General features: G+C 37.7%; 1 protein-coding gene across 1 annotated transcript; it reads right to left on the minus strand.

Annotated features, from left to right (window-relative positions):
• Nucleotides 1-3,636: 3,636 nt before the first annotated feature.
• On the minus strand, nt 3,637-5,354 carry LOC128781110 (olfactory receptor 51V1-like). The gene has a single exon (XM_053925664.1). It carries the CDS (start codon nt 5,226-5,228, stop codon nt 4,281-4,283), a length of 948 nt encoding a protein of 315 aa, XP_053781639.1. The 5' UTR covers nt 5,229-5,354; the 3' UTR covers nt 3,637-4,280.
• Between the last annotated feature and the right edge of the window lie 8,152 nt (nt 5,355-13,506).

Genomic DNA, 13,506 nt, shown 5'->3' on the forward strand with positions numbered 1-13,506 from the left:
AACAGTAAAAGCTTAAGTAAATGAGCCCTGGCTGGTGTAGCTCAGGACTCAGAGCTGTTCTGAGTACTAAAGGGTCAGCTGTTCGATTCCCAGTAAGGGCATATGCCCGGGTTGCAGGCCAGGTGCCTGGTGGGGGAATGTGAGAGGCAACCAGTTGATGTATCTCTTACACATCAATGTTTCTCTCCCTCTCTCCCTCCCTTCCTATCTCTCCAAAAATAAATAAATAAAATATTTTTAAAAATTTAAGTAAATGAGATCACGAATAAAATCTTACTCTTTTTGTGATTTTCTTCAGGACAATATCAGACCAAGAACACCTTAGATTCTGTGTAATATTGACTTTCATTACAATGGCATAAAATATAATTGATTTAATGCAATTATTTTCATGTAGTTAGTCAGGAAATACTAATTTTATGCATTAGAATACATTGTAGGCTCATTGTCTGGTGCCCTGCCCCCCCAAAATAAAAAGGAATATATTGTAGGCTTTTGACTAATATGGCAATCTCTAGGTCAGAGTGCCAAAAATAAAAATCTCTGCTCCTAGTATAAGTATAAAATCTTTGCAAAGTTATTCTATCTATGTGTCAATCTTTTTAAATTGAGAAAGTATATAATATCTGACATATAATGTTTTCAATAAAGGGTAGTAACCACTTATAAATATAGTAATAAAATTTAGTTTGTACATTTTCAGAGTCATATTAGGTTGAAAATTTATTTAAATGCGGTAAAGTAGAAAAAAACTTAACATGCCAAAAGTGTGTTAGCATTACTGTATTAGTGAAAGGCTGTCAAAATTGGGACACATTACCATAAGGAAAAAGGTAGTTAAAACCCATCAAAAAATATATATATATGAAATATATATGTACATATATGTTATGAATATATAACATATAAATTCCATGTATTCTATATATTTTAAATACTATTTATACATGTATATATATTATATATATTCCAATATATTTTGTCTTTTAAATATTATTGATTTTCTTCTCTCAGTAGAGTCCTAATGTCATTATATCATTACATGCTTCTGTTAGAGGGTACCAGCTAGAACAAGTGTAGGGAGGAAAGAGGTTGGGATGCAGAGACTGTTCCTTTTATATACAAAAGAGGAGTAGTGGACTCCCTTTCAGCATGAGATGGAGAGGAGAAACACAGATGGAAGGGAAGAATAGGGAAGTTATAATCTTCAAAGGAAAATGAATGGATCAAAATACTAAGGTACATTTACACAATAGAATTCTATGCAGCAGAAAGAAAGAAGGAGCTCCTACCCTTTGCAACAGCATGGATGGAACTGGAGAGCATTATGCTAAGCAAAATAAGCCATGTGGTGAAAGACAAATACCATATGATCTCACCTTTAACAGGAACCTAATCAACAAAGCAAACAAACAAGCAAAATATAACCAAAGACACTGAATTTGAGAAAAGGCCAACAGTGACCAGAGGGGAGAGGGGAGGGAATTTCAGGGGAAAGGGTGAAGGGTTTGTAGGAACAATTATAAGGGATACATGGACAATAACAGATGGGTTGTGGAGGTAGAAATGGGAGGGTGATGGGGAGGGCTGGGGGGAAAAGGCAGAGAACTGTACTTGAACAACAATAAAATTAGAGGGGAAAAAAAAATCTTCAAAGGTCCCAGTTTCAGCTGCACACTCTCAGGCCCTCATTCAAAGTGTCAGGGCCTGAAAAGATAGAAATCCAATGTATTGTACTGGGAAGCTAAAAGCACAGGGAGATTAATACTTTACTTTCTGCATAAATATCTGAGGAAAATGTCCTTCTACAATATCTCATGCCACCTTGAAGAGTAGAAATTACCATGAGCAGCATTACAGTAGAAACACATGCATATGGCACATTCAGTCAGAAAACTGTTTTCCTTCTCCTCCACAAGGCAGAAAATGGGTTTAGGAGTTCTTTATAGTCCTATAAGGAACACAAACATCATAGCTAATGCTGAGTAGTGTAGTTGTCAAGAGAGTTGCTTTGGCTAGGAAGAATGATCCCACAGTCAAGGGCCATAAAAATAAATGTTAGAGTCCAGGAAGAAAGAGAAAATGAGTGTGATTTAGGGGCTTAAGGAGTGAACACCAACTTTAGGGATGGGTCACTAAGTAGATTCAAGAGAAAATAATGAGTCCACATCCCGCAGAGGGTACAGACTCAGTGGAGGTAAGGTAAGTTTCACTCAATATAGTCAGCCACACATTACAGATTTAGACCAGAATCTCATCCAACTCTCTCATCCAATTCCTCAGGGACACGTGGCTTCCCCTTTAATGCAGGTGGTAAGAAGCTTGGATGAGGTGGGAGTGAGTGGCAGAGACTCAAGGAGAAAAGAAACAGTCTTAACAGAGAATATCAATTTCCAAATAAGAGAAAAGTTGTTGAAATTAATTGGGTTACATCATAGTAAATATACTTTTTAAACTAAAAATCTTTAATTGATCTTTTAAGTGGAAGGTTGGAAATTCTGGCCACTATGGACAGAGATAAGATCTCTTGGAACAAGATAATGCTAAAAAATAAAAACAAAACTCATCATATCTGACTTCCCAAGTATGAAGTACCAAACCTATTACATAAGATTTTGTTAAAATACTGGCTGAGAGAAGAATTGCCTATTAAATAATTGTTTCAACCAGTAATTCATTGGAAAATTATATTTACATCAATATGAGTTTTAAAATTCTTCCCTCCCACCATGCCCACCACCACTGACAGAAACACACAGGATGATGGGGAATTAACTGTAATGTAAAATAAAACAGTAGTAGCAATAGTAAAAATCTTTGAAATGAAATTGTCCCACCACTATTTTCTGCTAATTTAAAATTAATTTCCCTCAATTTCCTCATCCGCACAATTATATGATTATGATTTACCTCATAAATTTGCTCTGAAGGTTACTAGCAAGAATCACTACTGAGTGCTTCCATGGTGACTGATGTAGAATGGGCATCTGATAAGTGTAAACTAAGCATTATTTTATGGCTATTATTATTACTGGTAGTTGTATTATTAATTGTAAAAATATAAACATTAAAAATAAATGATACCAATTTTGAGAAAATACTTTGATGTTCATAAGCTGTGTATGCTTGTAACAGCTTTATTCAAAATCAAAATTATTAACCACTAAAATGCCCATCAATTGATGAATAAATAAACGTGCAGTATGTGATACAAAAATAGGATTTAACAATAAACTGTGAATACAGACAACAAAAATGAATGTCAAAGGCATTATTGCAAGTGAAAGACTGCAGAAATAAAAGATTACATTATGATTTAATTTATATGATTTTTTTTGCTCAATCCTTCTGCACCTCAGCCCACACACCCCCAGAGCTGTCTGTCTGCTCTCTATCTATGAGCCTATCTCTGTTTTGCTTGTTAGTTCAGTTTGTTCATTAGATTCTGCACATGAGTGAAATCCTCTGGTACTTGTATTTCTATGTCTAGCTTATTTCATTTGAGATTGAGCTTTAAATGAGATATGGACTCATAATAAATATTTTCAAATGGTTTTCAAATGGTAGTTGCTATTTGTATTATTATTTAGTTAATCAAACTGATCACAAAAGTATGTTGTTTTCCTACTCTGGCAATTACTGGTTGTCTATATCTCCAGTCCAAATACTACTCATATAATACAAGTGAGGAAAGAGTGTTTGACTGGTGGGCAAATAGGATCACATTAGTTTTTTGTTGTTAGTTTGTTCCACTACTTTCTAAATCATCCAAAGAGTCCAGTCTCCCTGTGATGCTTACTCTGTTACACTATCATGTGGCAAAACCGGATAGCACGGGTGATGGCTAAACAACAAATAAGAATGTTGCCTAGAGTAGTAAAAATGGACTAAGACAATTATTGATACCTTAGGAATTACCTGAAGGACATTAACTTGTAAAATTAACATTTTCCATATTGGGTGAATGCAAAACTGTCCTCACTCAGGTGACCATAGCACAACATAAATCTTAATAGCTAACATGCCTGATACATTAGTATGATTCTCAGCTCATTATATACCTATATGTATGTACATATAGGTATATAATGATTTATACAATTGACCACAATATAACCCATGTCATTGTCACTGAATTATGACGGCTGTGGGAAAAATTGAAAGTATTTGCAACATATACATTATCCAAATAGAAGTCATTAAATTTATTTTTGATTATACACCAATTCTTACCCTTTTGATCTCCACTTGCTGACTTTTAAATATATGCACATTTGACCTCAACACATTTCTCTCAAGTAAAACAGTCTCTGGACTCTGCTTCGTATTTGCTGGGTCTTGATGCTATAAATAATGGGGTTCATCAAGGGAGGGAAAAGGATGTAGATGTTGCCCATGAACACATGAACCAAAGGTGAGAGGTGTTTCCCAAAGCGATGCACCATGGTCAGACCAATGATTGGGATGTAGAAAACTGAAATAGCACAGATGTGTGATACACAGGTCTGCAAGGACTTGACTCTCTCCTCCTGTGATGCAATAGCTAGGACTGCATGCAAGATCATGACATAGGACACTAGTATGAGCACTGCATCCAACAGCAGGTTGGCGATCACCAGGGCCAGACCACAGATGCTGTTGAAGCGGATATCTGAGCAGGCCATCCGAATTAAGTCTTGGTGCAGGCAGAAAGAGTGAGAAAGGATGTGGGGACGGCAATAATTTAGGAACTTTAGGCGAATGATGACCAGAGGTACGAGTAAAGTACTTCTACATAAGATTGCCACCCCAATTTTCATGATTTTGTCATTAGTTAGGATGGAGGAGTAGCGCAATGGGTGGCAAATGGCAATGTAGCGATCAAAAGCCATGGCAAGGAGGACAGAGGACTCCATAAAGGACAAACCATGGATAAAATAGGACTGGGCAATGCAGGCATCCAGGCTGATCTCTTGAACAAACCCCCATAGGATCCCCAGCACTGTGTGCACTGTGGACAGCCCCATGCCCAGGTCAGTGAGGGCCAGCATGGCCAGGAGGTAGAACATGGGCTGGTGCAGGCTTGGCTCAGTCCGGATCACGTGCAGCACCAGGCAGTTCCCGGAGAGAACCATAGCATAGATGATGGAAAAAGGGATGGAGAACCAGAGATAGTTGACTTCTAGGCCAGGGAAACCAGTCAGAATAAATGTAGAGCTATTGTATTTTGAGATGGAGATAGCAGACATTAAGAGAGAATTAAAAAATTTTGATGTGGCAAATTAGATCACTTTATGATCCTCTACTTTCTAGTAAGGTTTGTCTGATTTTGAAAATAAAATAAATAATATAAAATAAAATAAAATTCCCTTTAGTTTTATAAACTCACAAAAATAGATACCCGATTCTTTATCCTTTAGGGTAGAAATCCCTTCTTTAGACATACATTTTCCCACTGCTGTCGACCAGCAATGCCTGCAGAATAGGGAGTTTTATGCAGAAACAATAATCTCAATGTGCATATGGGATTTAGATTTGGGGCTGGACTTCTGGGAGTGTCTGTTTATTTCTAGAGGGAGATAATGTGTAATCACATGTGTTTACTGCTTTTATGGCTGGTAGGATCCTCAGAAAGTGTGAAGTGGGTAATTTTTCTCTTGGGTACCATAGCTCTTCTTTCACTACCCCCAAAGGGTTATAAGACTGCAAATAAAATTGACTGGTTACTTCAATCTAACTTTGCAGACCTAAAATTTAGATAAGAGGAACTAAACAAAGGAGAATCAGGACTTTTTTGGTGCATCTCACATGGCCCTTCTCTAAATGATTTACCCTTGTACAATGGTTTTAATTATACTTTTTCTTCTCTATATTCCATACTTTTCTTCTCCATTTCCATCCATGTCTTCATATTTCATATGGACTTCTACTTTTTCTGATCCTCACCACAACTTACCCTCATTATTTTCTATATTATATAAGTGACATACATTTTAAGCTGGAAAGTATTAGACCAATATTTGATCTTAGGTAACAGCTAGAAGTGGAATGACCAGATCATATGATAAATATTTAACTTTTTAATATACTGTCAACCTGTATTTTAAAATAACTGTACCATTTGACACTCTGACCAGTAGCATATGAGAATTACAGTTCCTCCTTATCTTGGCCAATATTTGGTATGGTCAGATTTTTTATGTTTATTTTATTTTGCTTTGCTATATTAATGGGCAAGTTGTGACATGTCATTGTTTTAACTTTGTACTTCCCTTATGACAAATACTTTAATGCATTTTTCACATGCTTATTTGTCATTCATCCATCTTCTTGGTGAAGTGCCTGCTAATAATTTTCTTTTTTCTGGTGAGGTTGTTTCCTTCTCAGTGAGGTTGGAGAGTCCTTTAGATATTTTAATTACAGAACCCTTAACAGGTGTATGATTTGTAAGTCATTATTTTCAACTTGTAAGTTATCCTTTCATTTTCTTAACTGTGACCAAAAAAGGCAAAAGTTTAATTAAAAAAAATAATGTGATAGAGTCCAATTCATATTATTTTAAGGATTGTGCTATTCTTTTTATATCTACAAACATTGTCAAACCCAAGATCACAAGATTTTCTCATGTATTTCCTTTAGAAGTTTTACATTTTCCTTTTAGGTCAGTTATCCATTTTGAATTAATTTTTATATAAGAGAGGGGATCCCCCAAAACAGGAATTATCTTCTGGAGGACAGGACCCTTGTAGTGCAGGCTTCCCTGCTGGGTGAGTGTTCTAGGAACCTGTCTGTATCAGTGTACTAGCTGGCATTATTGTGAGAGACTGCGTTTGGCTTCAGTGAATTTTTTTTTTAAGATTTTTTCAACAAGTTGGCCCCTTTCAGGATGGGTGATTTATGAGTGCACATGCCCACACCTCGCTGCCCCACCCTTTCTATTCATTTGATCCTGCCCTGATCAACTTTTTTGGTGCTGTTGTTTCCCTGGATGAAAAAAGTCCTCAAAGGGAAACACTTTGCAAATGTGGAAAAGGTGAAACAAAAAATAATTGCAGAAGCACTAAAAGTTGGTCAAAAATGATGAGGTCAAAAACTGTTTTGAGCAGTGGAAAATTTTTCTCAATAGGTTTAATGCATCAAATGGAGAGTGCTTTGAAGGTGAATGAAGTTTACATGTAAGAATACATACACAATTTTCTATAAATAAATTCCTTTGGGGGTTCCCCCTTTATAAGGCATCAAGATTATTTTTAAAAGACTACCTTTTCTCAATAGAATTATCTTTAAACTTTTGCCAAAAATTAGTTGCATATGTTAATGTGGTCTGTCTGAGCTCTCTATTATCTCCTATTAACCTATGTGTTTTTACTTGCACAAATACTGCCTTGTTTCTGTGTCTTTAAAACTCCTAGACTGAGCAGAATGAGTCCTTCAAAATTGTTCTTCTTTTGCACATTTGTTTTGGCTACTCTAGTTCATTTGCCTTTACATATAAATATTAGAATACTCATCAATATGTGCATAAAGTTTGCTGAGGTATTCATTAAGATATACTTGAATCTAAAAATGAAATTAATGAGGATTGACATGATTTCCAACCCAAGAAAATAAAATACTTCCTAATTTACTCATGTGTTCTTTGATTTTTCCATTGGAATTATGGAGCTTTCCTTGTCCAGATTTTGAACAATTTTTTTCATATTTAATTCTAAATAGTTTATTTTTGATGCAATTATAATGGTATTATTTAAATTTCCAAATCAAATTGTTAGCTTTCTGCTTTTAGTTCTGATATGTAAAGACTTTAGAAGTTCTCTCTCCCATGTTTACAACAAAAATAAAAACTAAACAGGAGAACCAAGATGGCGGCGTAGGTAGACACACTGTGCCTCCTCGCACAACCAGAACTGACAGAAAATCGAACAGCAAGGGAGTCCAACACCAAGGAAATACAAAATAAACATTCATCCAGACCGGTAGGAGGGGCGGAGACCGGCACCGGGGTGGAGAGGACTCACGTGGCCGTGGAGGGACTGAGACTGGCAGAGTGTGGGACGAATGGGGCAGGCAGTCCGAGCACTACTTTCGTGCAGATACCCCGAGAGGACCGGACTCAGAGTGGCGGAGAGCGGGGCAGGCAGAGCAGTGGGTAGCACCCCGGGGCCCCACATTCGCACACAGATAAACCGGGCGAACAGCGGGGAGCAAAGCAGACTGTGCAACCCAGGGCTCCAGCTCCGGGAAATAAAGCCTCAAACCTCTGATTGAAAGCGCCCTTGAAGGTTGGGCCGGCAGCAGGAGAGACTCCCAGCCTCACGGGAGAGTTCGTTGGAGAGACCCACAGGGGCCTAGGGTGTGCACAAGCCCACCCACTCGGGAACCAGCACCAGAGGGGCCCAGTTTGATTGTGGGTAGCGGAGTGAAAGACTGAAATCCGGAGGAGAGTGAGGGGGGCGCCATTGCTCCCTCTCGGCCCCTCCCCCACGTACAGCGTCACAGCGCAGTGACCAGCGTTACCCCGCCCCGGTGAACACCTAAGGCTCCGCCCCTTAAAGTAACAGAAGCACCAAGACAAAAAAAAAAAAATGGCCCAAATGACAGAACACTTCAAAGCTCCAGAAAAAATACAACTAAGCGACGAAGAGATAGCCAACCTATCGGATGCACAGTTGAAAGCACTGGTTATCAATATGCTCACAGACTTGGTTGAATCTATTCGAAAAGTAGATGAAAAAATGAAGCCTATGCTAAGAGAAACAAAGGAAAATGTACAGGGAACCAATAGTGAAGCGAAGGAAACTGGGACTCAAATCAACGGTATGGACCAGAAGGAAGAAAGAAACATCCAACCAGAAAAGAATGAAGAAACAAGAACTCAGAAAAATGAGGAGAGGCATAGGAACCTCCAGGACATCTCAAAACGTTCCAACATCCGAATTATAGGGGTGCCAGAAGGAGAAGAGGAAGAACAAAAAATTGAAAACTTATTTGAACAAATAATGAAGGAGAACTTCCCTAATATGGCAAAGGAAATAGACTTCCGGGAAGTCCAGGAAGCTCAGAGAGTCCCAAAGAAGCTGGACCCAAGGAGGAACACACCAAGGCACATCATAATTACATTACCCAAGATTAAATGCAAGGGCCTACATCCAAGATTACTGTATCCAGCAAAGCTATCATTTAGAATGGAAGGGAAGATAAAGTGCTTCTCAGATAAGGTCAAGTTAAAGAAGTTCATCATCACCAAGCCCTTATTATATGAAATGTTAAAGGGAGTTACCTAAGAAAAAGAAGATCAAAAATAGGAACAGTAAAAATGACAGCAAACTCACAGTTATTAACGACCACACCTAAAACACAAAGAGCAAACTAGGCAAACAACTAGAACAGGAACAGAACCATAGAGATGTAGATCACATGGAGGGGTGTCAATAGGAGAGTGGGAGAGGGAGAGGGGGGGAAAGGTACAGAGAATAAGTAGCATAGATGATAGGTGGAAAATAGACAGGGGGAGGGTAAGAATAGTGTAGGAAATGTAGAAGCCAAAGAACTTATAAGTATGACCCATAGACATGAACTATAGGGGGGGAGTGTGGGAGGGAGGGGGTGGGCAGGATGGAGTGGAGTGGGGGGGGAATGGGACAACTGTAATAGCATAATCGATAAATATATTAAAAAATTAAAAAAAAACTAAACAAATGAAAACTCATGACTACTTGAACCCATCAGATAATTAAAGTTATAGGGTAAATCACCACCTAGAATTATAGAGAGAACATTAAATAAAGAGAATGACAACCCACACTTGTTTGTCTAGAATAAAGGCTGAGGGAGCCATACATTGGGAGAAATGTTTAACCAGAATTTTTAATAAATTCATGAGTACTCAGCATGGAATAAGATGAGGCTGAGAAGCTTTTGGAGACTGCAGTGTTGTGGTGGGATACTGCAGACACAAGAAAAGTCCAAACATGTACAGAACTTCTATTTGAGTCAAACTCAAACTGACAGCTGTTGCTAGGAAGCATAATCTCAACAGACTGAGAAAATGCTCTGGAGAATGGCAGTTTTGCAGTTCACTTTATATATTATTATCAAAAGAGGAGGCATAAGGGGTGGTTTTGTGAAATTTACTGGTAGTAGATGAGTTAGGTGGGAGAAGTAAAGGGGTGAAGTCTCTGAGATTGGATAAAGAGTAGAACGGAGAGACACCTGTTACTCTGTATCAGTGGGTGTAGGATAGTCAACAATGAACATTTACAGCACGTAGCGATGGTACGCTATCTCTATGTGGGCACCTGTGACCTAGTGCACTGGTGGTGGGAGATTGTGCCTTGAGGGATAACTCTTACATTCCAAAGGTACATATAAAGGCAGATATAAAAAGACAATAGACAGGCTCAGGTAAGGTAAAGATGGACCTTTCTCAAGGAATATACCAGCCTAGGACATGACTACTTTCCATGACACACTTTTTGTTGAGAAGTTTGAATTTCAGACCATCCTGTGTGGTTGCTTTGGATCTCTGAGTTTGTAAGACCTTCATGCAGGCCTCTCTGAGCTTGTTAGGGTTAGTATGTAGCATTATTTTTTGTCCACATTACTTTTATAAACTCTACCTCCAAGGACTGACCCACCTCACCCCCAAGAAAGCAATTCTAACAGTGAAAAGCCAAGAAAAAAAAACTTCTGTATCTAGTAGGTGGAGGGTAAAGATAACTATTTTGAAATACATCAGTATTTCCAGTGTGCTGTCCATAATAAAGGCGTCCTCTCCAGTGACAAAGACTTTCCCAGAGCCTTGCTTAGTTAGAAGACAGAAGGGGACTGACTCGACTCCAGCCCCTCTAGGCTTCCTGTGTCACTTTAATAGGGAGGAGGAAGCAAGTAAACACAAGTGAATGTCACAACCTGAAACTCACTACAAGAGAGAGATTTATTGTAAGATTATTAAAAGGTTTCCCTCCTTCCAGTTATTAGTTTCTGTTCCTTAAGTAGCCAGAATATCAGAAAAGACATAGCTCACCTGAACAATGTTATAAATTAAGTTTATCTAATTGATATAATTGATATTTATTTTTAAAATTTTAATTACATTTCATTGATTATACTATTGCAGTTGTCCAGACCCGCCCCGCCCCCCCCAGCACCCCCTACTCCCTCGGTCAATTCTCCCACCATTTTTCATGTTCAGGGGTCATGCATATAAGTTCTCTGGCTACTCCATTTCCTACACTGTATTTTACATCCCCATGGTTATTCTGTAACTACTTATTTGTACTTCTTAACCCCCTCACCTCTTCACCCATTCTCCCACACCCCCTGCCATTTGGCAACCATCAAAACGCTCTCCTTATCCATGATTCTGACTGTGTTCTTGTTTGCTTAGTTTGTTTTTAGATTCAGTTATTGATACACATGTATTTATTGTCATTTTGTTGTACATAGTTGTGATTGTCTTTTTCTCAGATAAGTCCCTTTAATATTTCCTTTTAATAATGGCTTGGTAATGATGAACTCCTTTAGTTTTTCCTTGTCTAGGAAGCTCTTTATCTTCCCTTCGATTCTTGATGATATCTTTGCTGGGTAGAGCAATCTTGGCTGTAGGTCCTTGTTTTTCATGATTTTGAATATTTCTTGCCAATCCCTTTAGCCCACAACGTTTCTTTTGAGAAATCAGCTGAGAGTCTTCTGGGAACTCTCCTTAGGTAACTAACTTCTTTTCTCTTGCTGCTTTTAAGATTCTCTCTTTATCTTTAACCTTTGGCATTTTAATTATATATGTCGTGGAGTGGACCTCTTTGCATCCATCTTGTTTGGGATTCTTTGTGCTTCCTTGACTTGCAAGTCTATCTCCTTCATCAAATTAGGGAAGTTTTCTCTCATTATTTTTTCAAATAGATTTCCAATTTCTTGCTCTTTCTCTTCTCTATCTGGCACCCCTATGATGTTAATGTTGTACCTCTTAAAATTGTCCCAGAGGCTGCTTACACTATCTTCATTTTTTTGCATTCTTTTTTCTTCTTCTTGTTCTTATTGATTGCTTTTTCTTCCCTTATCCAAATCATCGATTTGATTCTTGGCTTCATCCACTCTATTGTTGTTTCCCTGTAAATCGTTCTTTATTTCAGTTAGTATATCCTTTGTTTCTGATTGGATCATTTTTTATGCTGTCTCTGATGATTAGTGACCTTGAGTATCTTTGCATATGTCGATTGCCACCTGTATGTCCTCCTCAGAGAATTGTCTATTCAGGTTCTTTGCCCATTTTTAATTGGGTTCCTTGCTTTTTTTTTTTAGATGTTGAGTTTTATATGTTCTTTATAAATTTTGGATATTAACCCTTTATCAGTTGTATCATTGGCAAATATGTTCTCCCATTCAGTGGATTGTCTTCTCATTTTGTTAATGGTTACCTTTGCTATCAAAACTCATTAGTCTCACATAGTCCCATTTGTTATTTGATCTTTTGTTTTCCTTGCCAAGAAGATACAGCAGAGAAAATATTGGTGCAAGAAATGTCCAAATTTTACTGCCTGTGTTTCAAATCTTACATTAAAGTCTTTAATCTATTTGAGTTTATATTTGTGTATGGTGTAAGAAGATGATCTAGTTTCATTTTTTGCATGTATCTATCCAATCTTCCCAACACCATTTTTTGAATAGACAATCTTAACCTACTGTATTTCCTTGTCTCCTTTGTCAAATATTGATTGTTCACAAAGGTGTTGGTTTATTTCTGAACTCTCTATTCTGTTTTATTGATTTATATGTCAGTTTTTATGCCTGTACCATTGTGTTTTGACTACTATGGTCTTGTAGTGTAGTTTGATATCAGGGAGAGTGATTCCTCTAACTTCATTCCCTTTTTCTCAAGATTACTCTCACTATTCAGTCTCTTGGGTTCATGTAAATTTTTGGAACATTTGTTCTAGTTTTTTCTATTTCATGTGTAGAAAAAATGGCTTTCTGCATGGATCTTTTATACATGTTCCTTGACCACCCTTCCCCTTCTTTCCTCCATTATCCCCTTCCCCCCTCCCCTCTGGTTAGTGTCAGTTTGTTCTTTATTACAGTGTCTTTGGTTATATTTTTCTTGCTTGTTTATTTTATTAATTAGATTCCACTTATAAGTGAGATCATATGGTATTTGTCTTTCACCACCTGGCTTATTTCACTTAGCATAATGCTCTCCAGTTCCATCCATGCTTTTGGGAAGGGTAGGAGTTCCTTCTTTCTTCTATAATATTTCTATACTATCCCATTGTGTAAATGTACCATAGTTTTTCCATCCACTTATTTACTGATGGACATTTAGGTTGCTTCCAGCACTTGGCTATTGTAAAGTGTGCTGCTATGAACATTGGGGTGCATAGGTTGTTTTGAACTGGTGTTTGAGGATGCTTAGGGTAAAATCCTAGCAAAAGAATTGCCAGGTCAAAAGGCAGTTCCATTTTTAGTTTTTTGAGGAAATGCCATACTGTTTTTCACAGTAGCTGCACCAGTCTGCATTCCCACAAACAGTGT

The sequence above is a fragment of the Desmodus rotundus genome, chromosome 5 (assembly GCF_022682495.2).
Source record: "Desmodus rotundus isolate HL8 chromosome 5, HLdesRot8A.1, whole genome shotgun sequence".
Taxonomy (NCBI): Eukaryota; Metazoa; Chordata; class Mammalia; order Chiroptera; family Phyllostomidae; genus Desmodus; species Desmodus rotundus.

Bases quoted from the DNA above. Each gene is read 5' to 3' on its own strand.
- LOC128781110 (XM_053925664.1), bottom strand. From the start codon at position 5,228: ATGTCTGCTATCTCCATCTCAAAATACAATAGCTCTACATTTATTCTG.